This window comes from Oryctolagus cuniculus, chromosome 7 (assembly GCF_964237555.1).
Source record: "Oryctolagus cuniculus chromosome 7, mOryCun1.1, whole genome shotgun sequence".
Classification (NCBI taxonomy): Eukaryota; Metazoa; Chordata; class Mammalia; order Lagomorpha; family Leporidae; genus Oryctolagus; species Oryctolagus cuniculus.
The window spans coordinates 50,009,168-50,034,764 of NC_091438.1; the positions used below are offsets into that span (position 1 = coordinate 50,009,168).

At 43.8% G+C, this 25,597-nt stretch overlaps 1 protein-coding gene across 9 annotated transcripts in view; it reads right to left on the bottom strand.

The window, feature by feature from the left end:
• The window catches only part of CHD1L (chromodomain helicase DNA binding protein 1 like), a 73,934-nt gene that overhangs the window by 28,272 nt on the left and 20,065 nt on the right, over positions 1-25,597 (bottom strand). For 7 of the 9 annotated variants that reach the window (XM_051858745.2, XM_051858744.2, XM_070077785.1 and 4 more), the window contains exons 6-12: positions 21,048-21,129; positions 14,977-15,139; positions 12,267-12,422; positions 10,737-10,829; positions 8,140-8,236; positions 6,223-6,296; positions 3,672-3,782 (exon numbers count right to left, since the gene is read on the bottom strand). In XM_051858745.2, the coding sequence (XP_051714705.2) occupies positions 3,672-3,782; positions 6,223-6,296; positions 8,140-8,236; positions 10,737-10,829; positions 12,267-12,422; positions 14,977-15,139; positions 21,048-21,129 (776 nt within the window). The remainder of the gene's footprint in view (positions 1-3,671; positions 3,783-6,222; positions 6,297-8,139; positions 8,237-10,736; positions 10,830-12,266; positions 12,423-14,976; positions 15,140-21,047; positions 21,130-25,597) is intronic. The other 2 variants (XM_051858746.2, XM_070077786.1) reach the window with 2 other exon arrangements.

A 25,597-nucleotide genomic window follows, 5' to 3' on the forward strand; every position in this document is an offset into this window, starting at 1 on the left:
CCTGAACAAGAAAAATCAAGCTGGAGGCATCACAATATCTGACTTCAAAGCATATTACAAAGCTATAGTAATTAAAACAGCATGGTACTGGCATAAACACTGATTTATAGAGAGAAAGCAATGGAACAGAATAGAGAGTTCAGAAATTAATCCATGTATACACAGCCAACTGATTTTTGACAAAAGTGCTTAGTCCATACAGTGGAGTAGGGAAAATCTCTTCAACAAATTGTGCTTGCAAAACTGGATATTTATATATATATGTAGAAGAATGAAATTAGATCCTTATCTCTCACTGTATATAAAAATCAACTCAAGATGAGTCAAAGACCTAAATATAAGACCTTAAACTATGAAGTTGCTGGAAGAAAACAGAGGAAACACTCCAAGACACTGGTGTAGGGGACAACTTCTTGGACAAGACCCGCAAAACACAGGCAACAAAAGCAAAACTACACAACTTGACACACACTGTATCAAACTCAGAAGCTTTTGCACAGCAAAGGAAACAACCAATAGAGTGAAGAGACACCCAACAGAATGGGAAAAATATTTGCAAACCACATATCTGACAAAGGATTAATATCCCAAATATATCAGAAACTTAAAAAAATCAAAAAACAACCAATCCCAAGTAAGAAATGGGCAAAGAACTTCAATAGACAGTTCTCAAAAGAAATATAAATGGCCAACAAATATATAGAAAAAATGCTCAACAACACTAACCATCAGGGAAATGCAAATCAAAACCACAGTGAGATATCACCTCACCCCTGTCAGAATGGCTAAAATCTAAAACACGGCGAGTAAACAAAAGCTTGGGAGGATGTGGTGAACATACAATGTATCAAAGAGATACCTGCACCACCATGTTCATAGCAGCGTAAGATTTGGAATCCACCAAAATGCCCATAATTAGACGAATGGATAAAGAAAATGTGGTACATATATACACAATGGAATACTGTTCAGCTATTTAAAAAAAGAATGAAATTCTACCATCTGCAGATAAATGGATGCAACTGGAGAACATCAAGTTGAATGAAATAAACTAGACCCAGAAAGACAAATACTACCTGTTCTCTTTATATCTGGGGCTAAAATTTAAAAAATAAAAAAAAGAAAGAAAAAAAGAAATATCTGTGTGTATCAGTATGGCTGCTAATATATGGCTGTTTTATAACTTTGTCAAACTAATGGTTAAGAATGTTATTCTACTACAGTTTTAATGATTTGTGATTACTTTAAAATTTACTGTATATGGGTGAAATGGTCATTTTTCCATTCAATTATTCTTTATGGCCATTGTATATTCCCACTAAAGTAGGGTTTGTTTGTTTGCTTTTTATTTGTTAAGCTTCTTTCTGATGAAGTATTAAGTCTTTTGATTGCAATTAACTTTAAAATGTTACCTCAAAAATGAAAAGAAAGGAAGAAGGAAAGTGGGAGAGAAAAAGGGACTATGAGTATGTTCTTAGAATTGTACCTACAAACCACACTGACTCTGTTAAAAACTAACTAAAAGTTAAAATAAAAGAAAAAAAAAACGGGCATCACATTGTAAGATGCCCTTAGAGGGCACTGGTTTCACAAAGAGAACATTTCAGAAGTATTACTTCTTTCATCGACTGTTAAAATGTGAGCTCATGGTATGTTATGTATTTTACTCAGGAAAACAGCCCAACGTATCAGTATTTCTGAATACTGGTCAATAGAAGACTGACTAAACAAAATCTTTGATATAATATTGCCTTCTGTCTTCCACAGAAAGCCACACCATAATTTGGTATAACCTTCGTGGAAGTAATATGAAAATATATACTAAAAGTCTTAGAACATTATATTTTATTTGACCCAGAAACCTAACATCTATGCATTTATTGTAAGGATACACTCCTAGATGAGCCTAAAGTTGTGACTTTTAGAATGGTAATAGTAAAAAAAAAAATTAATAAATGGAAAACTTCTTACCCATTTTAATTAAAATTTTTAAGCACTTTAAAAAAATTGTATGTCCATTTTCCAAAATTATTTTAATATAACAGAATTGAATGGTAGAGGCAATATGCATTTAAAAATGTGCTACAGTACCCACCATATCATCTATTTGAAAAGTCATAAGTAATCTAAACTTTAAGCATAAGTAGACATAACACTGTTTTTCATACACAAAAACTTTGGGATGGAACAGTATTTCATTCCTCTCAACAAATTTCTCTCACTAGGGACACTAAATACTGCTTTCTGTATTCAAGGACCACTTGTAGATCTGCTAAAAAGCTACTTTGCCCAATTTCAAATTAAAGTCCTTTTTGTTCATTTCAAAGAAGTCTCTGTAAAATGAAGATACATTTTTCATATAAAATAAATATGCAGTCAATAAAAAAAAAACTAAGGTCTGCTCACTACAGGAAATAAGAATGATTTCATCTCCAAGAACTGATTGCCAATTACTCAGTAGTATATAAAAGCACTCTGCAACCAGTAAAGCACTAGAAACATCATACATCAGATTCAGACAATGCCACAGATAATTCTAAATAGCTGGAGGTTTCGCGATCATCATATTTTTAAGCAATTACATTTCTGTTTAGCTTCTACAATTCTTTTTCTTTCTTTCTTTCTTTTTTTTTTTTTTTGACAGAGTTAAACAGAGAGAAAGGTCTTCCCTCCGTTGGTTCACCCCGGAAATGGCCGCTACGGCTGCAGCTAAGCTGATCAGAAGCCAGGAGCCAGGTGCTTCTTCCTGGTCTCCCACATGGGTGCAGGGGCCCAAGCACTTGGGCCATCCTCTACTGCCTTCCCGGGCCACAGCAGAGAGCTGGACTTGAAGAGGAGCAAATGGGACTAGAACTCGGCGCCCATATGGGATGCCGGCGCCATAGGCGGAGGATTAACCAAGTGAGCCACAGCACCGGCCCCTAGCTTCTACAATTCTACTGCAGATTTCTTTGGGAGGAAGGGCAACTAGCAAAGAGGTTGTCAACTTACTTCTCAAATGCACTATTAGGGTAGAGAGCTACTTCCCTGAACATAAATAAAACTTTCCACAAAACTGCAGAAATCTCTCAGGATGTTCCCAGGCCAATGATCAAGCAGTTTAGAATTACTTTCCAGAGCTGGTATTGTGATGTTGCAGGTGAAGCTTCTGCTTGCAGCGCCAACATCCCATACTGGTGCTGGTTCATGTTCTGGCTGCACCACTTCCAATCCAGCTCCTGCTATGGCCTGGGAAAAGCAGTGGAAGATGGCCCATGTGCCTGGGCCCCCGTAGCCGACAAGGGAGACCTGGAAAAAGCTCCTGGCTTGCCCAGCCCTGGCCATAGCAGCCATCTGGAGAGTGAACCAGCGGATAGACGACCTCTGACTCTCCCTCTCTCTCTGTAACTCTTTCAAATAAATAAATCTTAAAAAAAATTACTTTCCAACAACTCCCAGTTCCAGCTTTAATTCTCCGAGATCTTGGCTTGGATAGGCAGGATGAAAAACAGTACCATGCTGAAGTCCAGTACCTTGATAAAATACAGTAAGTCCCTCAGTTCCCCTTTCTGAACATTCCTCAGTAATGATCTCACCTTTCAAAGAATTCTAGGGAAGCATTACTAATGACTGCACTGCGAGTGCTCTCTCACCCCAAACTCTCTGCTTTCCTCAACGCCTGTGTGGCCTACCTGCTCTGGTACTCAGGAGAAAAGTAAAAATGGGCTGCTGTCCAAAGTTCTTGATGGCCAGGTATCTCTCCTCGCCTCTCACGGACCCGTCCACACGCTCGTAACTGTAGCCTGTACACGGTGGGGTGGAAGGGGAGATAGAGAAATCGTAACCCTTTTCAAGGACTCAGGTCAGCCTCAAACCAAACACCAAGCCTGCCTCTTTTCTTATATAGGTATGCCCCTGCTTGAATAAACCCTATGGAGAAAATTCTAAATTTGGGGGGACAAATCCTAACATACTACTTTGGGACTTAAAAACACAGGTGTCGCTCCCCGTCTTCGTGGAGGAACGACACAGGACCCTGCGCTGTTCTTTCGTCTGCTCGGCCCTCCCCGGGTTTGCTGCTGGTTCTTCCCGGGTTGGCTTAAAGAATTCCAAGCTGGCTTACGTCTCCGCCTCGGCCTGCACTCGCGGCTTCATCCTCCCTAACATTTTTCTCTACCCGGTATGTTTCCCTAAGTTTTCTTCCAACAATATTCCTCCCTCATTTCTCCTGGCCTCTCCCCACAGTCCGTATCCAAGTCTAAGTTTCTTATAGGTTTCACTTTCACTTTCAACCTGCAGTCCGTATCTGAGTCTAAGTTTCTTCTTGCTTTCACTTTCAATCCTAACTTCTTTCCCACAGTCCGTATCCGAGTCTATGCCTAGGCTTTCGATAGCTTCTTCCGGCACCTTTTCTGTCCGGCTTTTCCCTAGGCTCTTTGCTAGTCTCTCTCTCCGGTATTTTCCACTTCTTCCCGTTTCTTCCCTCCTAAGTTTCCTATCCGAGTCACGGCACCATTATGTCGCTCCTCGTCCTCGTGGAGGAACGACACAGGACCCTGCACTGTTCTTTTGTCTGCTCGGCCCTCCCCGGGTTTGTTGCTGGTTCTTCCCGGGTGGGCTACCAACCCTTCCACCTCCGTGGAAGGGCGGTTCCCCCTGCCACATTCCCCACTTCCGCGGGGGAGCGGCACACCGCCGGCCGGCTCTCTCGGGGGCTGCACAGGTGTTCCCCTTAGATGTTCCTGGTGCATGTTGTCTCTCTCCTCCTTTATAGTCCTCTTCCACCAATCCCAACTCTGCTACCCACACACCGAGTACGCTGCTCTCCTCCAATCAGGAGCAGGTCCCACAGTTTATTGGTTGAACTGGAGGCAGCTGTGTAGAAGCTGTTTCCCTTCTCAGCGCCATATTGTGGGAGAGCAGATGCATAGAATAAGTCTTAATTCCAGTAACTTAGTCTAGTCCAAGTTGCTCCCAGTTGCTCCCCACACACAGGCAGTCAAAATTTTATGTAGTTATGGAATCTGCACTCAGTCATGACTATTCCTGGGAGAGCCTGAAGGTCCACCCTGTGCAGCAGTTTCTACTCGCTGAGACACAACTCTGACTTATGCAAGCAGTAAGACAAGCACTTGAGAGCAGATGAGCAAGCCCACCTGATGGCCCACTATCTGCCTGTCAGTGAAGCTTCAGGGTTTTCCACTTGTCACCACGCATCCAGGTCAGGAAGGGGAGTTATATATTCAGGCCTTCCTCATGCATTATAGCATTTATCCAAGTGTCCGCTGGACCAGATACACTGCAGTACTTGAGGTAGCATCAATTTGGTCTAAGAGACTCACTCTGGACTTTTTAAACTGTACTATCTGGAACTGATACTTCCTTCACTTCTGGGCTCAAGATCAACCAACAGAGGTCAGCATATCTTGGAGAATATCCAGTGCTGTAAGCACAGCAGGTTAAGCCACCACTTGTGACACCAGTATCCCATATCAGCGTGAGTGCCAGTTTGAGTCCCAGCTGTTCCACTTCTGATCCAGCTCCCTGCTAACATGCCTGGGAAAAGCAATGGAAGATGGTCCAAGGGCTTGTGCCCATGCCACCCATGTGGAAGTTCCAGGGGGAGTTCCTGGCTTCAGCCTGGCCCAGCCTTAGCCACTGCAGTCATCTGGGGAGTGAATCAGTGGATAGAAGACATCTCTGTCTCTGCCTTTCAAATAAATAAATCTTTTTTTTTTAATGTCAACCAATATTATGGTCTTTCCCCCATCATCCCACATAAACTTTATTACCTATTAAACAGCAGTCCTAGGTAATTATTTACATCTCCCATCGTATATACAGAATTAACTGATCTGATCTTCCCCCTGGTTGATTTATAGATCTTTTCTACTGATGCTGAATAAGCACTCAACTGTCTGAATGTTATACATACAGAACTATTTATTTATCATACATTTGCAAAAACACTCAACATTTCTGCAGCATTTGCTCCAGCGCCCATGATTTTAAATCACGTAAGTGCTGGGAATGTGGGTGCTCACTTCTGCCCAGCACCTCGACTGCTGTCAATCCTTGCCCTCACACAACTCTCCTTACTTTTGCATCCTCTTTTGGTTCTAAGCTATGTTCTTGCGTGGCTTTCCTTTATAACATTCTCACAAACCATATTTCCCTTCCTGTACCCATCTGAGTGTTAAATCTAAAAAATACTTAGGGAACGCGGTGGCCAAGGGGTGTCACCTCTGTAATCCATATAGTCTTGGAGAATATCCAACATCTGGGTCATCTGGGAGAAAAGTAAAACCCGATGGCCCCTGGCAAGAAAAAAGAAAAGGAGAAACTGCCAATTCTAGTTATATTTAAGGTGAGTTTCCCTCAGGCAAAACTTACCAAAGAACACAAGCTCATAAATAAATGAAATACAAGTACTGAAGTAGAAACGTAACTGTCATGTACTGCACGGACTTGCTCAGAAACTCCCAGTGCTTTACATTAAGACTCTGCCCCCATACACAGCTGTATCCTTCAGAGCAGTGCTCAAACTAGGTGCAGACACTCCCAGGAGCACATGTCAGCACGCCAGTGGGTATAAGAAGTCCTACAATAACCAAGATGACTCTTTCTGGGACACCAATTTACACATGAAAAAAATTTAAGCTTTCATTTTAATAGCAAAACAAATATACATCTGTTAAGAGTAAATGTAGGGCTTGGTCCTTCTTTCTACCAGCCCTTCCTTTTGTTTGGAGTCTTTCTTATTCTTACGTAAATAAATCTTCATTTCTTCTACTCTCAAAAAAAAAAAAAAGTGAAACACAAATTCAGATGCACATGCACACACATATACACACACACAAACACACACATAAGCACAACCCAGAGAGCCCGAAGAGCCCTCCACAGCTGTTCTCTACTTGGGGGTATAAAACTACTATGCTCACATCGACAGCTGCAATGGCTGAAAAGTTTGTAAAGGATCACTTCAGACAAGCAAGGGGAGAGCTGACATCTCATCTCCCATAAGGCATGAGAAAACTTACATATAGGAAGAAAAGACAGAAAAGGAAGACACAAAATGATGGATTAAGCCAAGGATGAACTAAAGCCTAGAGTCCCTCATTACCAGCAAACATTTTAATTTTAAATTTGCACAAAGAAAGCAGCACAGTGCTCTCAAAGCAGTATCTTCATTATAAAAATCAACTTAATCTGAGCTTGCAAGAAGTGTACAATGCTCTCCTTCAAGGATCTATCCCCAGGTAAAGGGAAAGAGCACGGAACCTGAAGATGTGGGTCTCAATTCTAACTGCATCTCTGCCACCTGCTGGCTACGTGACCTTAGAAAAGTCACACAACCTTTCTGGGCCTGTGAAATAAAAAAATTGAATAGAAGGTATTCATGGGCCCTTCTCCAACTACAACACACTTACGGTACTTAAACTAGAAATACACGAAGATGTACAACTATTTAACTTGCACATTCATAAGGTTAAGCAATTTTGCCAAATCGGAAGTTTAGATTATGAAGCTCAGGCCGTGTCTGGGACAAGCTGGACCCAAGGGACAACACTGAAGTCTTTGAGAATCTGGGCTTTCTCTACCTCCTCTTTCCCTCTGCTGACTGGGAGGATTGGGTACAAGCTGGACACCAGGCTGCTGAACACTAACTTATCCTGGTCTTTTGATGCCTAACTCATGTCTCTGGGAAAGAGTTCCCCAAGTTCCCATTGAGTTCAAGTCACACCCACAAGTCAAGAAAAATGAATGAGCCCTTGCTATATGACAATTTAAGGCAAGGTACCAGTAGGCAATTATAAAAGAAATGTTTCAGGGTGTCTCTGTCCTTAAGGAACCAAATAATGTAGGTGAGTGATTGAGACCAACATGTGCCAGTTACCCAGACAGCAGATTAAGGGAGGGCACTGCCACGTGCTGGACTGCGATCCTAAGTGCTGTAGGAATTCAGGAAAGGATGACTATGGGAGGAGTAGGGCGAGTGTGCAGTCACAGAGCCCACAGAACCTCAATCAGCATCTTAAAAAAAAAAAAAAAAAAAAAGGAAAAATGGAGTCCATCTAAAAAAAAATCACTAAGTTCCTCATTATTCAGGTCTCTCAGTTACTAGCTCAGAGCACACAATATGAATCTACCACCTACCTGGAATACAGGAATGCCAGGAGCTTATCCAGCAGGTGAAGTTTCCCACTGGCTTCGATTAGGTGGTCTCCAACTTCAAAAGGCTCTGGCTCCACACCTGGAAAACAAAGAATCCACTCCCAGTAATGTGCCCTCAGTCACGACAGACTCCTTGAGTAGAGAAGTGGATAGTTACCTATGCTACAGTGACAGGTCAAGCCCCTTCTAACTGATAATGGACCCAAACCTCATCTCTCTTCGAGGCACTTTCTAAGCATTTATTTGTAAGATGATTTCATTGCTGCTTAACACCAATCACAGAGCCTAGAACACCCAACAAACCTAATAAGCATTTATCTAAGGATCAAATGCACCCTTCAGGAAACTGAGGCACAGGAAGATGCTAAAGATCAAAGAGACCAAAATTTAAAATCTTGATTCTCTCACTGTAGAAAGTTAATCAAGAAACAGGCTTAGGGGGCACTGTGGTGCGGTGGCTAAGTCAGCATCTATGATGCTGACATCCTATATGAGTGCTGGTTCAAGTCCCATCTGCTCTACTTCAGGTCCAGCTCCCTGTTAATGCGTCTCAGAAGGCAGTGGAAGATGGCCCAAGTGCCCAAGATGGCCCTACCGGGATGAAGCTCCTGGCTCCTAGGCCATTATTAGCATTTAGGGAGTGAACCGGAGGATGGGAGATCTCTCTCTCTCTCTGTCTCTTTCTAACTCTGCCTTTCAAATAAATAAACAGGCTTAGATATATAATCTAGCTGTTCTCAAGGTATAAGATGGTAGTCAATTACCTAGGGAGTTTTTGAAAAAAAAAAAAAAATCAACATGAACATGTTCCTAATGCTCCCTTTCTCTTAAAAGTTCTGATATGCACCTAATCAAGAATCTGTGAAAAAAAAAAATTTTTTTTTTGGACAGGCAGAGTGGACAGTGAGAGAGACAGAGAGAAAGGTCTTCCTTTTGCCGTTGGTTCACCCTCCAATGGCCGCTGCAGCTGGCGCACCACGCTGATCCAAAACCAGGAGCCAGGTGCTTATCCTGGTCTCCCATGGGGTGCAGGGCCCAAGCACTTGGGCCATCTTCCACTGCACTCCCGGGCCACAGCAGAGAGCTGGCCTGGAAGAGGGGCAACCAGGACAGAATCCAGCGCCCTGACCAGGACTAGAACCTGGTGTGCCGGTGCCGCAGGCAGAGGATTAGCCTATTGAGCTGCGGCGCCGGCCGAAAAAAATTTTTTAAAGACTTATTTATTTGGAAGGCAGAGTTACAGAGCAAGGGTGTGGGTTGTGGGGAGACAGAGAAATCTTCCATCTGCTGGTTCATTCCCCAGATGCCTGCAGGAGTTAGGGCTGGCCCAAGTGAAAACCAGGAGCCAGGATTTCCACCCAGGTCTCCCACGTGTGTAGCAGGGGCCAAAGCATTTGGGTCATTTTCTGCTTTCCTAGGCACATTATCAGGGAGCCTGATTGGAAGCAGGGCAGCTGGGACTTGAATCTGTGTTCATAAGGGATGCTGGCATCGCAGGCAATGGCTTAACCTGCTGTACCACAATGCTGAACCCCTGTGGAATTTTTAAGCACCTCATAACACTACTCGGCAAAGATTTTCTTACAATGACTACAGCAAACTCCCTGCCTAGATTCTAGAGTAAAGTCACAGAAGTCCTGGACTTGCCCAACCACAGGTCACCAGAGTGAATACAAAAAGCCTCCGTCTGCAAGACAATGTGCAGGAGGCAGCTCAAAGCAGGCGGGGCACTTACAGAAGCCTGTAAGTGAAGGGGAGGCAGCAGAGGAGACTGAGAGGGAGCAGGGGAAGGCAGAAGCAGAAACACAGAAAGTGTGACCCCAGAAGCTTCGAGAAAGAAGTGATGGACTGTGTAGAAGGGGTACCAAAATGTGAATGGACAGCTTCTGGCTGGGCAACGCCAGGATCACCAGTGAGCTTGGAACAGAGATGACAAAAGGCTGAGCGAGCTCACGACAATGGGAAATCTGATCATTAAGAAAGAACTGGTTAACCCCGCATGATGGCACAGCTGCACAATGGCCGGCTCCACTGGCCTTGGATCTTCAAAGTTGTCAATGTCATGGAAGACAAAAAAGACAACAAAAACCAGAGATGCTAAAGAAAGTTTCTAGATTATTGGAGAGTAACAGCCAAGATCTATGACCGAAACTTAGATTTAAAAAAAAAGAAATAAAAAGAGCCATAAAAGCCATGAGGGGGACAACTGAAGGAATCTGAATATGAACAATATATTATAAGCACTAGCACACGTTGATCATCTGTGATCCAAAACTCTGAAATCCAAAACGTGCCACCCACTCAAGAAGTCTCAGTTTTGGAGCGTTGTGAACCTTCGGATCAGGGACGCTCAATGGGTAATATCTGAGCAAATATCCAAAATTAAAAAAAAAAAAAACTTCAAAATTTAAAACTTTTGGTTGCAAGCATTTCAAATTAGGGATATTCAACCTGCCCAAAGAAAATAAGAACAAACAAAGCAGACATAGTAACAGAGGCAATTCTTTTTTAAGAATTTTTAAAATTTCACCACAAAAAAGTTAGCAAAAAATAATATAAGGAAAAGGGCACTGTCTCACCATCAAATAAATAAGGGTGATCCACACACTTTCGAAGCTGGGATAAGATGTTCTGAAGTTTAACTTTCTTTGCCATCCCATTTTCAAATGCATCTGAAATTAAAATATATACATATTTATATATAGTGACAGAGAGAAAGATATACTATAGAACCAAACACCCCCTCCCAAAAAAAAATAAACCTAGGTTTTCATAAATAGCCTTACTAATTTTTTTTAATGTAAACTTGTAAAGTGCCTTTAGGAAATGGAATTTCATTTCAAGGAAAGCAGTGATTTCATCTCCAGTGCACTGATGCTTTTTTTTTTTTTTTTAATTTATTTATTTATTTGAAAGTCAGAGCTATACAGAGATAAAGGTCTCCCATCCAATGGTTCACTCTCCAGTTGGCCACAACAGCCGGAGCTGTGCCAATCCGAAGCCAGGAGCCAGGAGCTTCCTTCAGGTTTCCCACATAGGTGCAGGAGCCCAAGAACTTGGGCCATCTTCTACCGTTTTCCCAGGCCATAGCAGAGAGCTGGATTGGAAGTGGAGCAGCCGGGTCTCAAACCGGCGCCCATATGGGATGCCGGCGCTTTAGGCCAGGGCGTTAACCTGCTGCACCACAGCGCCGGCCCCAACTAATTTCTATACTATGTCCTTCAATCCTAAATTAACTTCCCAGATTTCCCTGAATTGAGAACGGCTTACTCATATGTAATTTTCCTATCTTCTTGTTTAAAGAAGGAAACTTAAACCATAAATTGAACTCTATAATACTTTGAATTCTTTTTCCAAAATTCTAAATTGGCTTCTTTAATTGTAAAGTCAAGGAAAAAAAAAAAAAAACTGAGAGACTGTTTCACTCCTCCTGGTGAATTTAACAAAAACAACAACAATTTCTAGCCCATTAAATACAAGGGAGCTTCAAAGAGTTGGTAGCAAAAACAGAATTTAGAGATGAGTTTCCGGGGCTGGCGCTGTGGCACAGCGGGTAAGGCTGCCATCTGCAGTGCCAGCATCCCATATGGGTGCCGGTTCAAGTCCCAGATGCTCTACTTATGATCCAGCTCTCTGCTGTGGACTGGGAAAAGCAGCAGAGGATGGCCCAAGTCCTTGGGTCCTTGCACCAACTTGAGAGACCTAGAAGCTCCAGGCTCCTGGCTTCGGACAGGCCAAGCTCCAGCCACTGAGACCATTTTGGCAATGAATCAGCGGATGGAAGACCTCTCTTTCTCCCTCTCTGCCTCTGTCTCTGTAACTCCACCTTTCAAATAAATAAATAAATTTTAAAAAAGAGATGAGTTTTCCATGAATTTTGTGAAGCCCCCTTGTATCCATCAGGGTGTGAGGAAGGCAAACACAAAAGTGCTTAATTTCTATAAGCAGGGTGAGAAAAAAAGAGAATTTCACAACAGCAAACACCAAGTCTGAGTTACATCTGAGATTCTCTGCTGCAGCCCCCACTGTGGCTGCCCCAAGTACCACACAGAACAGAAAATCCTGCCCCCATTCTTGCTGTGCAAAGCTGAGTGTGATTCTGCACTTACCCAGGTCCTTCATCAAGACGGCCTTGTAGCACTTCTTCTGCAGCGCGGACAGGCCGTGGTACAGCACCACTTCCGTCTTCTTGGGAAGCTCCGTGGCCACCTCAGCCTTCACTCGCCTCAGCAGAAACGGCTGCAAGAGCTCGTGCAGCTCGCTTGCTGTGTGAGGGAAAAACCCAAGTGTGGGACAGAGCGGGGCCCAGGCACTGGAGTCCTAGACGACACACAGCCATTTTAACTTCGCATTGCCATTCTGAGTCTGTGCGCCAAGCAAGAATTAAATTTCACTTTTTCACTGGATTCTTCTTCCCAAATCCTTCTGGAACCATAACTGGCTCTTAATCCAAGAACCAGGAACACTCAAAGAACTTATTAATAATCTCAGTTGCCTGAAGCTCTTTTGTTTCCAGAGTATTTCTACATCTAATCTCATTGATCAGCAGAACGGCACAGAAATGTAAGGAAAGTAAAACTGTCACTACTCTCACAACCAAGTTAAGTGAGGCTCAGAGAAATGAAGCAACTGATCCGAAGTCACACAGCTGGAAATGAACGGTGCCAGTACTCAAACCTAGTCCTTTTGACTTCGAGGGCCTTGTTTCCTCCACAAGTATGCTGAATTTTAAAACCTAGCCTAAACTAAAATTACACTATCTGTAAGGTTGACATATGCAATAAATAAAAATATAAATAAAAAAGAACCTGGCTAAATGTGAACAAGGGGCCAGCACCATGGTACAGCAGGTTAAGCTACCACCTAAGACGCAGACATCCCTTATGAGTACCAGTATGAGTCTCAAATGCTCTATTTCCAACCTAGCTCTCTGCTAAGGTGAATGGGAAAGCAGCTACAGATGGCCCCAGTAGTAGGCCCCTTGCCACCCACAAAGGAAACCCAGATGGAGTTCCAGGTTCCCAGATTCAGCCTGGCTCAGCTCCAGCAATTACAGCCATTTGGAGAGTGAACCAGTGGAAGGAAGATATCTCTTTCTCTATCTCTGCCTTTCAAACAAGTAAATAAGTATTTAAAAAAAAAAAAAAAAACTGAAAAACAAATTCAAGCATCCTAGGAAATACTTGGTTGGATTTCCTCTATATTATCTGGCAACTCGGAACACAGGCTCAGTCAGAGCAGGGTCCCCAGGCAATCTTCAGCCTATGGAATGCAGATTTTTGCTGTGTGAAGCCTATTCAACTCACACTTACCCAAACACATATATGCTCACTAGCTGACATGCTTTCCATTTATTCCAAATCACCATCCTACAGTAATATCACAGGTAGAGAGAGGTAATTCTACAAGGCAGAGGGGTACGGTATGAGAGAAAGCTGCCAGCTGTCTAAATAAAGCTTCCACACCCCAAGTCAGAGAATTTATGCTTAAAAAAATACAGAGAAGGCCGGCGCCGCGGCTCAATAGGCTAATCCTCCGCCTTGCGGCGCCGGCACACCGGGTTCTAGTCCCGGTCGGGGCCCAGATTCTGTCCCAGTTGCCCCTCTTCCAGGCCAGCTCTCTGCTGTGGGCAGGGAGTGCAGTGGAGGTTGGCCCAAGTGCTTGGGCCCTGCACCCCATGGGAGACCAGGAGAAGTACCTGGCTCCTGGCTTCAGATCAGCGCGGTGCACCGGCCGCAGTGCGCCAGCCACGACGGCCATTGGAGGGTGAACCAACAGCAAAAGGAAGACCTTTCTCTCTGTCTCTCTCTCTCACTGTCCTCTCTGCCTGTAAAAAAAAAAAAAAAAACACACAGAGAAAACCTTCAGTTCTGATATACGTGTTTGGGAAAAGTTAAGTTTAGGCCTTATGCAGAACAGAAGGATTTTAGAGTTCTTCTAAAATGAGTCTGAGTTCACTTTTCCTTTTAAAAACATTTGAAATGCTAGAGCAACTATTCATTGTCCTGTTTTGGGTGGTACACACCAGAAAAATCCAGTTCTGTTACTACTAATCAGGATATCAGATCTTGCACTCCAGCTACCTCAGACTTTGGTGTCAGTGTTGTGGTGTCAGAGGCTGGTGTTATGATGCAGTGAGCTAAGCTGCCATTTGCAATGTCGGCATCTGTATCAGAATGCCGGTTCAAGTCCCAGCTGCTCCGCTTCCAATCCAGCTCCCTGCTAATGTGCCTAGGAAATCAGAGGAGGATGCACTTGGGCCCCTGCCATCCACGTGGGAGACTCGGATGGAATTCCAGGCTCCTGCCTTCTCCTGGCCACAGCCATTGAGATCATTTGGAGAATGAACCAGCAGACAGAAGTGTGTGCTCACATGTTCTCTCTCTCACTCTACCTTTCAAATAAACAAGTCACTAAAAAAAGAAAAAAGAAAAAAAAAAACACTGGCGTTGCAGGATGCGGAACAATAGTTTGGGACCGCAGAACTCACTTTTCTGCCCCAGGAAGTGGCATGGGAAGGTCATGATTTTACAGAAAGTTCAGGTTAGAAAAAAATACAGTCTGCAAATCTGTAGGCACTTTGTACCTCTTCCAAAAATGAACCAGAGGAGGCCTCTTATAGAATCCTCTAACAAGCGAGCCAGGTGCAGCAGACAATGGAAAAGCCTCAGAAATCGAGCATCCCCCTTTTTTAGTGGTTCTTCTTCTCCACGGAAGACATTCTCTGATGATTGATTCTTTTCTGCCTATAACCTTTCCATGCAAGGGCAGTTTCTGTGCCAAGACCTCTTGGGGATGATTTGTAGGAAGGGAACTTGCCTGACTTCGACTCTTTCTCAATATCCTGGTAACGCTGAACAAACTCTTCCACCTGTTCTTTGCAAAAGAGATCAGGCTCCACAAAACTGAGGAGGGAGTAGAGCTCCTGGAGGCTGTTCTGGATGGGCGTTCCGGTCAGCAGGAGACTGAAGACTACTGAGAACTTAAACACATATGTAAATAAAATTTAAAATCTAACATTCCAAAGCAAAACTGAGTTACCCACCACAACCTCTACCCATAAAAGTAGCATGATTTAATGGAAGACCAAGTGACATGAAATCAGAAGAATCAAGTTCAAGTTGGATACCAGCTGTCTGATGTAAGAAAAACAGCTCTTCAGGGGCCAGTGCTGTGTGGCACAGCGGGTAAAGCCACCACCTTCAGTGCCGGCATCCCATATGGGCACCTGTTCGAGTCCTGGCTGCTCTACCTCTGATCCAGCTCTCTGCTATGGCCTGAGAAAGCAGTAGAAGATGGCCCAAGTCCTTGGGCCCCTGCACCCGTGTGGGAGACCCAGAAGAGGCTCCTGGCTCCTGGCTTCGGATGGGTACAGCTCAGGCTGTTGTGGCCAACTGGGGAGTAAACCAGCGGATGGAAGACCTCTCTCTCTCTCTCTCTGCCTCTCCTTCTCGCTCTCTGTAAATCTTTCAAGTAAATAAATAAATCGAAAGGAAAAGAAAAGAAAAAGAAAAAGAAAAAGAAAAAAAGAAAAAGAAAAAGAAAAAGAAAAAGAAAAAGAAAAAGAAAAAGAAAAAGAAAAAGAAAAAGAAAAAGAAAAAGAAAAGAAAAACAACTCTTCAGTTTCAACTATAAGAAGGGGATAGGGCCAGCACTGTGGCGCCAGCATCCCATTTGGGCACCGGTTCCAGTTCTGGCTGCTCCACTTCCTATCCAGCTCCCTGCTGATGGCCTATGAAAGCAGTAGAAGATGGCCCAAGTGCTTGGGCTCCTGCACCCATCTGGGAGACCCAGAAGAAGCTCCTGGCTTCAGATAGGTTCAGCTTTGGCCACTGCGGCCATGTGGGGAGTGAGCCAGTGGATGGAAGACCTCTCTCTTTCTTTCTATCTCTCCTCTCTCAGTAAGTCTGCCTCCCAAGTAAATAAATAAATGCTTAAAAGGGGTGCGGGGGCGGGGGGGGGGGAGGGGGCGGATAATAATCCTATGGCGAACATACTTTTGCAAGGATTACCACCTTGTGAACTCTGAAGTTGTACAAGAGCATTCAACATGGCTGTTGTAATTCAAACTATGTCAGAAATTCAGACTATGTGTTATTACCTATGTGGGCATGTCTACTGAAGTGCCACTATCTCAGTGCATATACTCATGCAGTTTGTGAAGTCCAAAGCTATATCCGGCCCTACCACTACAAGCATGAAGACCTTTATTAAAACATTGGGGCCGACGCTGTGGTGTAGTGGGTAAAGCCACCATCTGCAGTGCTGGTATCCCATATGGGCACCAATTCAAGTCCCAGCTGCTCTGCTTCTGATCCAGCTCTCTGCTGATGACTGGGAAAGCAGAAGAAGATGGTCCAAGCCCTTGGTTCCCTGCACCTGCACGGAAGACCCGGAAGAAGCTCCTGGCTCCTGCCTTCAGACTGGTCCAGCTCTGGCCACTGTGGCCATTTGGAGAGTGAACCAGCGGATGGATAATCTCTCTCTCTCTCTGCCTCTGCCTCTCTGTAACTCTTTCAAGTAAAATAAATAAATCTTTTTTCTTTTCGTTTTTTTTTTTTTTTTTTTTTTTGACAGGCAGAGTGGACAGTGAGAGAGAGAGAGAGAAATGTCTTCCATTTTTCCATTGGTTCACCCCCCACAATGGCTGGTGCAGCCAGTGCACCGCGCCGATCCAAAGCCAGGAGCCAGGTGCTTCTCCTGGTCTCCCATGAGGGTGCAGGGCCCAAGCACTTGGGCCATCCTCCACTGCACTCCCAGGCCACAGCAGAGAGCTGGCCTGGAAGAGCAGCGACCGGGACAGAATCCGGTGCCCCATCCGGGACAGAACCTAGGGTGCCAGCGCCGCAGGCAGAGGATTAGCCTATTGAGCCGCGGCGCCAGCCAAAATAAAATGCCCTTTTGTAAATCTTTATGCTGGATCAGATGAAAGACAGTAAGACTTCTGAATGTTTCTGGATACAGGGCCATATGCAATCTCAAATAGAAAGGAATTTTAGAAATCCTGAGAAATAGAAAAACATCAAGAATAAGAGAATAATGAAGTAAAAGGTTAGGAAAAACAGGTCAAGCAAAGGACAACTTTTGAATCAGTATTAACAAGAACTTAAACCATTAGAACTAAATAATATGGCAAAGTGGGAAAGCCATATCCTACGTAAGGTATTAAGTATCAAAATACAATATGTGGCCAGCACCGAGGCTCACTAGGCTAATCCTCTGCCTGCAGCACCAGCACCCCGGGTTCTAGTCCCGGTTGCTCCTCTTCCAGTCCAGCTCTCTGCTGTGGCCCAGGAAGGCAGTGGAGGATGGCCCAAGTGCTTGGGCCCTGCACCCGCATGGGAGACCAGGAGGAAGCACCTGGCTCCCAGCTTCAGATCCACATGGCACACCAGCCGCAGAGGCCATTTGAGGGGTGAACCAACCGAAGGAAGACCTTTCTCTCTGTCTAACTGCCTGTCAAAAAAAAAAAAAAAGATACAATATGTATATGTGCATATATTTACACAAAGGATACTTTAAAATAATTTGTGGAAAATAGAATTAAAAGTAGTTTGGGTGCAAAACAATTTTGAAATCTATGTATATGGGAGTACACAAAAATTTCACGGAAAATGCATATTATGAAAAAGCTATACAGGGATAGTACACACATTACTTATTGCATCTTTGTGTTTGAAGCAAACATTTTTATAAGTAACACATATGCACTTATATGTGGACATACACACACACACATAGTCAAGAACACGTCAGCACACACACCAAAGTGTTAACATAAGAGGATCACTGAGTGTTCTCCCTTTCTGTCTTTCCACGTTAATTTGGGAAGGAATCCTAAGAAGATACTGTTTTTATAATTAGAAATAGAGTGCAATAAATTAAAACTGATTTTAAAAACCTTTCTTTCAATCTCCTTTGCTTCTCCTTGAAATGTCAAGTCAATGTCCACCCACTCATAGCAGCTCTGCTTGCTGGGCAATGTTGTCACAGTGTCTCAAGTATGGGAACTGGCCAAAAAGAAATGTTTCCAATAACCAGTTCACATTTTCACAATACATGTTCACCAGGTAAAGAGCAGAGGTGACAAAAGAATATGTAGCCACAAAGAGAACCGAGATGGCCAGTTACCATAATCAGCTTATCCTACGGCACAGATTAACCTTTGATTCAAATTAGTGTCCATTTTGCATCAAAACTTACAACTGGACAAAAAAGAAAAAAAATCCAGAAACAATCTCAGCTTCTATTTTATAATTTTTTTTATTTCTAAAATACTCTGCCATTATTTTTCAGGCTATTAAATATTCTTCTATATAATGTCTTATGGCAGTCTTACTTTGTAAACACTATGGATATAGAACAAATTGTGTAACTAAATCTCCATGTTTCATATTTAGGTTGCTTCTAACTCTTTACAAATAAATTGGTACCCCTTTCCTCACCTTAGTCCAATAAACAAATATATTTCTTTCTAACCAACTTGCTAACCTGCAATCCAAATTTCACCTAAACAGGCAGAATCAGATGACCCAGAACAACTTCTCACAAACCCCACTAAGCCTCAGTTTCTCTGCAAATAACAAGCCTCTGGGACCAATGAGAAGACTCAGTTTCCCGGATCCAGCTCCACAGTGCTCTTACTACACCTGCTTCCCTTCTCCCATCGTGAATTAGTAACCTGCTCTGTTAGTTTTTGGAGCAGTTGGTCATAAGGTTAGACACCAGGATATGACAACTGCTATGATTTCAACATTCAAAATTTTCCTTCAAAATCCAGGTGTTGCCAATGTGATGGTATCAAGAGGTGGGGCCTTGATGGTATTAAGATCTTTCTGGGCCTTGAGGGCTCCTCCCTCATGAATGGGATTAATGCCCTTATAAAAGGGGCTTCACCCAGTTTCTCTTCTGCTCCCTCTTGCCCTTCCACCTTCTGCCACAAGGATGCAGCAAGAAGGCCCTCACCAAATGCTGTACCTACAGATTGAGATACGTTTATGTTCATCACAGACCACCCAGTCTGTGGTGTTCTGTTACAGCAGCACAAATGGACGAAGACAACGATCTCTTGGAAAACAGGCCCTGTTAACAGTCCCTACAAAGCAAAGAACACCAGAAAGCAGCAGGGACCCACCAGGAGACAGCAATCTTTCAGATTAATACACAGTGCCCAGCACCTGCACCAAAACTCTAAAATCTGCACCACATAGGTCAGATCTAACAACCTCTAAATTCATTAACTGATCTATTATGGGTCAGGGACCAAACTTTAATTATCATCACAGAAATGAACATACATAGTCCTTTAGCAGCTCAACAAAGAGAAGGGAACTTCACACTCCACTGGCTCCTCAGAGAAAAAGAGCGAATCTCGGCTGCTACAGTATTTCTCAGCTACTTTGCCAGAATGATGCAAGATCAAGAGAGTAAGGGCAAAGTATATAACACTCAAAAGTATGACACAAACAAGAGAGACTGAAGGTAACAGTCAATGGCATGAAATCAGCCACTCCTGATTCCAGGTGAACCGCAAATTGGGTAAGGAGTAAAATAAGTTCAATATACCTTGCTATTGCAGGCTGAAGAATTATAATTTTTAAGAGAAATTGCCCCTTTGAAGATGATCAAAAGAGTAGAAACATTTCCAGAACCACATGCACTTTATTGGGGCAGGTCTTATTTATTTGAAAACCAAATTTTAGTAAATATGATCTAAAGACCACAGAAAGCAGCAGCAGCTAGGCCTTATTAAGTACAACTTCCATCAGCCATAAGATGTTCATTCAGCACTGCACAAATCTCACTAGGAAAAAAATGTTTCGATTTGTTGCTCTCTATACTGGTCTAATATTTAAAAAAAAAAAAAAAGTCATGGGGCAGGTGTTTGGCACAGCAGTTCAGACTCCACTTGGGACACCCATATCCCATATTCAGATGACTGGGATCTAGTACCAGCTCAGCTCCTATTCGAGCTTTTGATTTATGTGCGCCCTGGGAGGCAGCAGGTGATGGCTCAAGTAGTTGGGTCCCAGCTACCCATGTGGGAGACCTGGATTGAGTTCCCAGCTCCTGGGCATGTGGGGAGTGAACCAATAGATGGCAGGTTCATCTATCTCTGTCTCTGTTTCTCAAATAATTAAAAAAAAAAAAAAGTTACAGTAGGGAGGGAGGGATGAATAGGTGGAACACACACAGAGAATTTTTCAGGCAGTGAAACCACTCTGTATGACACCATGATGTCAACATATGTCACAGAACATACAACACTAAGAGCGAACTCTAAGGTAAACTACCCATCTTGGACAAGCACAATGTGTCAGTGCAGGCTCATCTCCCCTAACAAATGCACACTGCAGTGCTGGATGCTGGCAGGAGGGGAGGCTGTGCATGTGGGGTGCAGGAGACGGCATTTTGGAAATGTCTTTACCATCCTCTCAACTTTTTTTTTTAAAGATTTATTTATTTGAAAGTCAGAGTTACACAAAGAAAGAAGAGGCAGAGAGAGAGAGGGAGGGAGGGAGGGAGGGAAAGAGGTCTTCCATCCACTGGTTCACTCCCCAATTGGCCACAATGGCCAGAGCTGTGCTGATCCAAACCAGGAGTCAGGAGCTTCCTCTGCGTCTCCCACACAGGTGCAGAGACTCAAGGTCTTGGACCATCTTCTACTGCTTTCCATAGCAGAGAGCTGGATCGGAAATGGGACAGCCAGGACTCGAACCAGTGCCCATATGGGATGCCCGCACTGAAGGCAGCACCTTTACCTGCTTTGCCACAGGGCCAGCCCTCTGCTCAACTTTGCTGTGAATCAAAAACTATTTCAAGGTAAGGTCTATTTTTTAAAAAGAGGGGAGTGGTTTATATAAAATAGTAAGACTGTCTGGTGAGTTTACCTCTGAAAGTATCTTATGCAGCAGGGAGCTTTGGTTTTTCAACCTGTGAGCTTCATCCACAACAAGAACACTCCAAGGGAAGCTGTGAGAGAAAAATCCAAGCTTTCAGTGTCATGTAACTCAAACACATGCATAGCTCACCATCAAGAGTCTTACAGAAAAACTGTGAGTGTTGTTAGAAAGGCTAGCAGTAAGCTCATTCTATCAGAAATACACAAGTTGCCTTCCTCTTGAGATGTGGACATTTAAATAAGACAATACCTGGATAAGGCAGTAAAATTAAGCTTTTTTTTTTTCTCTCTCAAGTTGGAAGACACCTAGGCAGGAAGGGACCAGAAATAGAAAAGGAAACATGACCTCCTGCTAAGCACCACTGAGCTTAGGGCTTCCTGTGTTATTCAGTCCTAAGGCACATGGCAAGTAGACCACTTGTGCTCATTTTATCAACCAGAGACTAGAGCTCAGAAAGGTTAGCTGATTTGGTCAAAGTCATAGACAGAGCTCAGATTCAAACAAGAAAAATCGAGACAAAGGTGTTATTGAAACTAAAGACGTGTGTTTTCAACCAGGGAAGTGTGGCAGGGATGTCCAGGAAGACACAGCTGTTGGATTTAACCTGCAGGCCACTGGCAGCTGCTGCCAGAGCATGTTTCACAGCACAGGTTACAATAGCAATTTCTGAATAAGTTTCAGGCATAAAGCCTATTTTTCGACAGATACTGCTAAGAAGCCATTCCAATAAAAAAATCGTAACATGAAAGATGTATGCATGAATATCTTCCAAGGTGCATTATTTAAAACACTGAAAACAAAAAAACAAACAGGCCTTGCGATGCAGCAGGTGAAGCTGCCAGCTGGGACATCCACTACCCACACTGGAGAGCCTGGCTCCACTCCCAGCAGTTCTGCTTCCCATATAGATTCCTGCTAATGCATCCCGGCAGGCAGTGGGTGATGGCCCAAGTGCTTGGTTTCTGCAACCCATATGAGAGACCCAGATGGAGTTCCTGGCTCCTGGATTTGGCTTGGCCAGATCTGGCTATTTACAGGTATTTGGGAAGTGAACCAGTGAATAGAAGATGGATCTCTCTGTCTCTTCTTCCTTCACTGTCATTCTTTCAAATAAATCAATCTTAAAAAAAAAAACTAAAACCTTTTAAAAACCTAATTGTACAACAGGTAATGAAATACTATATAGCATTTTAAATATAATGTTGCAATAAAAGGCCTACAATATAAGTGTAAGCAATATAAGTATCATAATATGTTTTTTACACATGTGAAAACCAAGCAATAGTAATAAAGCAGAAACTGTAAGATTTTAACTTTTTATTGTTTCTAAACATTATGGAATCCAATACATTATCTTTACATTTAAAAACCAAAATGTGGATGGGTATTTGGTTCATCAATTAAAACGCTACTTGGGATGCCAGCAAACTATATAGCAGATCTAGCCCCAGCTCTGCTTCCAGTTCCAGCAATCTGCTGATTGCACTCTGGGAGGCAGCAAGTGATGGTTCAAGTACTTGGGTCCCTGCCACCCCTATGGGAGACTAGACTGAGTTCCTGGCTCCCAGCTTGTCCTTGGCCCCAGCCCCAGATTTGCAGGCATTTGCAAAAATCTGGGGAGTGAACCACTGGATGGAAGATCTCTGTCTCTCTGCCTTTAAAGTAAAATGAAAATAAGATTAAAACTAAATGTATGTACAGGAAAAACTGGGTACCAGAAAGACAATGGGTTCAGAAAGGAAATTCCTCCAAGACCTTGAGCGGAGGCTGACCTTGCCGGGAGAAAGGCCTCTCTTTCTGAGGCTACCAGGGCCAAGGCACAGGAGGAAGAAGAATCTGCCAACTACCACTCACTTTCCAAGAGTGATGCAAGCAAAGGGAGAACAGGGGCCCGACAAGAGTGCAGGAGGAAGTCCAAGCAGGGCTGGACAGCAAGAGCAGGAGACGCAGTTAAGGACTGCAAGGAACAAGGTGCAGATGAAGATGGACAGTGGTCAATCAGACAAGGTGCCAAAGTATTCATAGTGCAGTACCACTCAAAACAGACTGAGTCCTACTCCTACTCCCTTGTGAAGGAGTAGACACTTAGATTTTTACCCACACAGATATCCAATAAATGCCTGTTCAATCGAACAGACTATATGAAAATGGCTTTTGGCTCAGCAAAAGGAAGTGGATCTAGTCACTCATCAAAGGACACTCAAGAATGCTCCTCAAAGAGGAAGAGGAAGAAAGAATTCCAACACTGAATGGAGAGTCTGATGAGTTAACTTTTAACCCTCTTGGTTTACAAGTCTACTGCCCAAAAGTTTTCAAATTTTCACACTGCTAATGTGCACAGTCCTAACTTTCCATAATAGTCTAGAACAGAGATTATACAATACTTCTCCACTGATCTCAGAGTATTCAATATAGTAATATACACTATAATCTTGTCAATTATACTGGAAGAATATATCAGCTTTTTGGACTCATAACATTATACATATCCCTCTGTTACTTAGCTTCTTGAATCCACATGGAACTGCCTTCATAACAGACTATCTGAGATGCAAAGATGGCATTTCTGTTGAATAATGTGAAATTCCAGTGTAGAAATTTGGAGAAGCTCTCTTACAAGGCAGCTCCAGGGGCGACTGCTGTGGAGCAGCGAGCTAAGCTGCCTGTAACACCAGGATCCCATATCATGGTATTTCAAGTCCCAGCTACTCCACTTTCAATCCAGCTTCCTGCTAACACACCTGGAAAAGCAAAAGAAGATGGCTCAAGAAATTGGGCCGGCCAGCGCCGCGGCGCTGGCACACCGGGTTCTAGTCCCGGTCAGGGCACCAGATTCTGTCCCGGTTGCCCCTCTTCCAGGCCAGCTCTCTGCTATGGCCCAGGAGTGCAGTGGAGGATGGCCCAAGTGCTTGGGTCCTGCACCCCATAGGAGACCAGGAGAAGCACCTGGCTCCTGGCTTCAGATCAGCACGCAGCACACCGGCCGCAGCGGCCATTGGATGGTGAACTAATGGTAAAGGAAGACCTTTCTTTCTCTTTCTCTCTCTCTCTCACTGTCCACTCTGCCTGTCAAAAAAAAAAAAAAAAAAAAAAAAAAAAAAAAAGAAAAGAAAAGAAAAGAAAAGAAAAAAGAAAAAGAAAGAAAGAAAGAAATTGGGCCCTTTCCATCCACATGGGAGACCAGGATGGAGTTCCTGGCTCCTGGCTCCTGGCTCCTGGCTCCTGGCTCCTGGCTCCTGGCTCCTAGCTTCAGACTGGCCCAGACCTGGCTATCACAGCCATTTTGGGGAATGAACCAGCAGACGTTAAGATCTCTCCATCTCTCCATCACTATGCCTTTCAAACAATAAACAAATCTTCCAAAAAAGACAAAAAGTCCCACAGTATACAATGCTGGGTGTGTATGTCATTCTGCTATTTTGGGCCAAATGTTCAGCCTAGCAGTTAAGATAGCAGTGTCCTATTCCACATTATCTGGGTTTGATGCACAGCTTATGAGGTCAGCTGCCTACTAATGTAGACCCTGAGAGGCACTAGTGATGACTCAAGTTACTAGGTTCCTGCCACCCATGTGGGAGACCTGGATTAAGTAAGTGGCTCTTGGCTTTAGCCTGGCCCAGCCCTAGCCATTGTGGGCACTTGGGAAGTGAATTAGCAGACAGGGGCTCGCCCTCTCAGTTTTTCTCTCTCTGCCTCCAAAATAATTAAAAATAGAAAACAAACTTGCTATTTATTAGTAATGTCTCTTTGGATGGGTTGCCCAATCTCCAGTTTCCTTATCTGTAAAATGGATTAATATTTGCCTACTAGGATTTCCCTAACGAACAGAATAATTTATGTAAGTACCCAACAACATCTATATCCCAATTTTACTATCTTTCCACATCTCCCATATCTTCCCCTGTATTAGGGACATCCGTACATTTCTTAGCCCCCTACTGGAGTTTATGTCTTCTTAGGCTAGTTCCATGTTTGACTTTCCAGGTGTTGCCAGTAACTCTTAGGATGATACCTTTCCAATGACAAACCTTCAAAAGATATTAAGCTGGATATTAATAAAAAGGAAAAGATTGACAGGCAGAGTGGACAGTGAGAGAGAGAGAGACAGAGAGAAAGGTCTTCCTTTTGCCGTTGGTTCACCCTCCAATGGCTGCCGCGGCAAGTGCGCTGCGGCCGGCGCACTGCGCTGATCCGATGGCAGGAGCCAGGTACTTATCCTGGTCTCCCATGGGGTGCAGGGCCCAAGGACTTGGGCCATCCTCCACTGCACTCCCTGGCCACAGCAGAGAGCTGGCCTGGAAGAGGGGCAACCGGGACAGAATCCGGCGCCCCGACCGGGACTAGAACCCGGTGTGCCGGCGCCGCAAGGCGGAGGATTAGCCTAGTGAGCTGCAGCGCTGGCCTGGAAAACATATTTTCTTAAGAAAAGATGATACGGGGCCGGTGCTGTGGTGTAGTGGGTAAAGCCGCCTGCAATGCCGGCATCCCAAATGGACAACTGTTCGAGTCCCAGCTGCTCTACTTCCAATCCAGTTCTG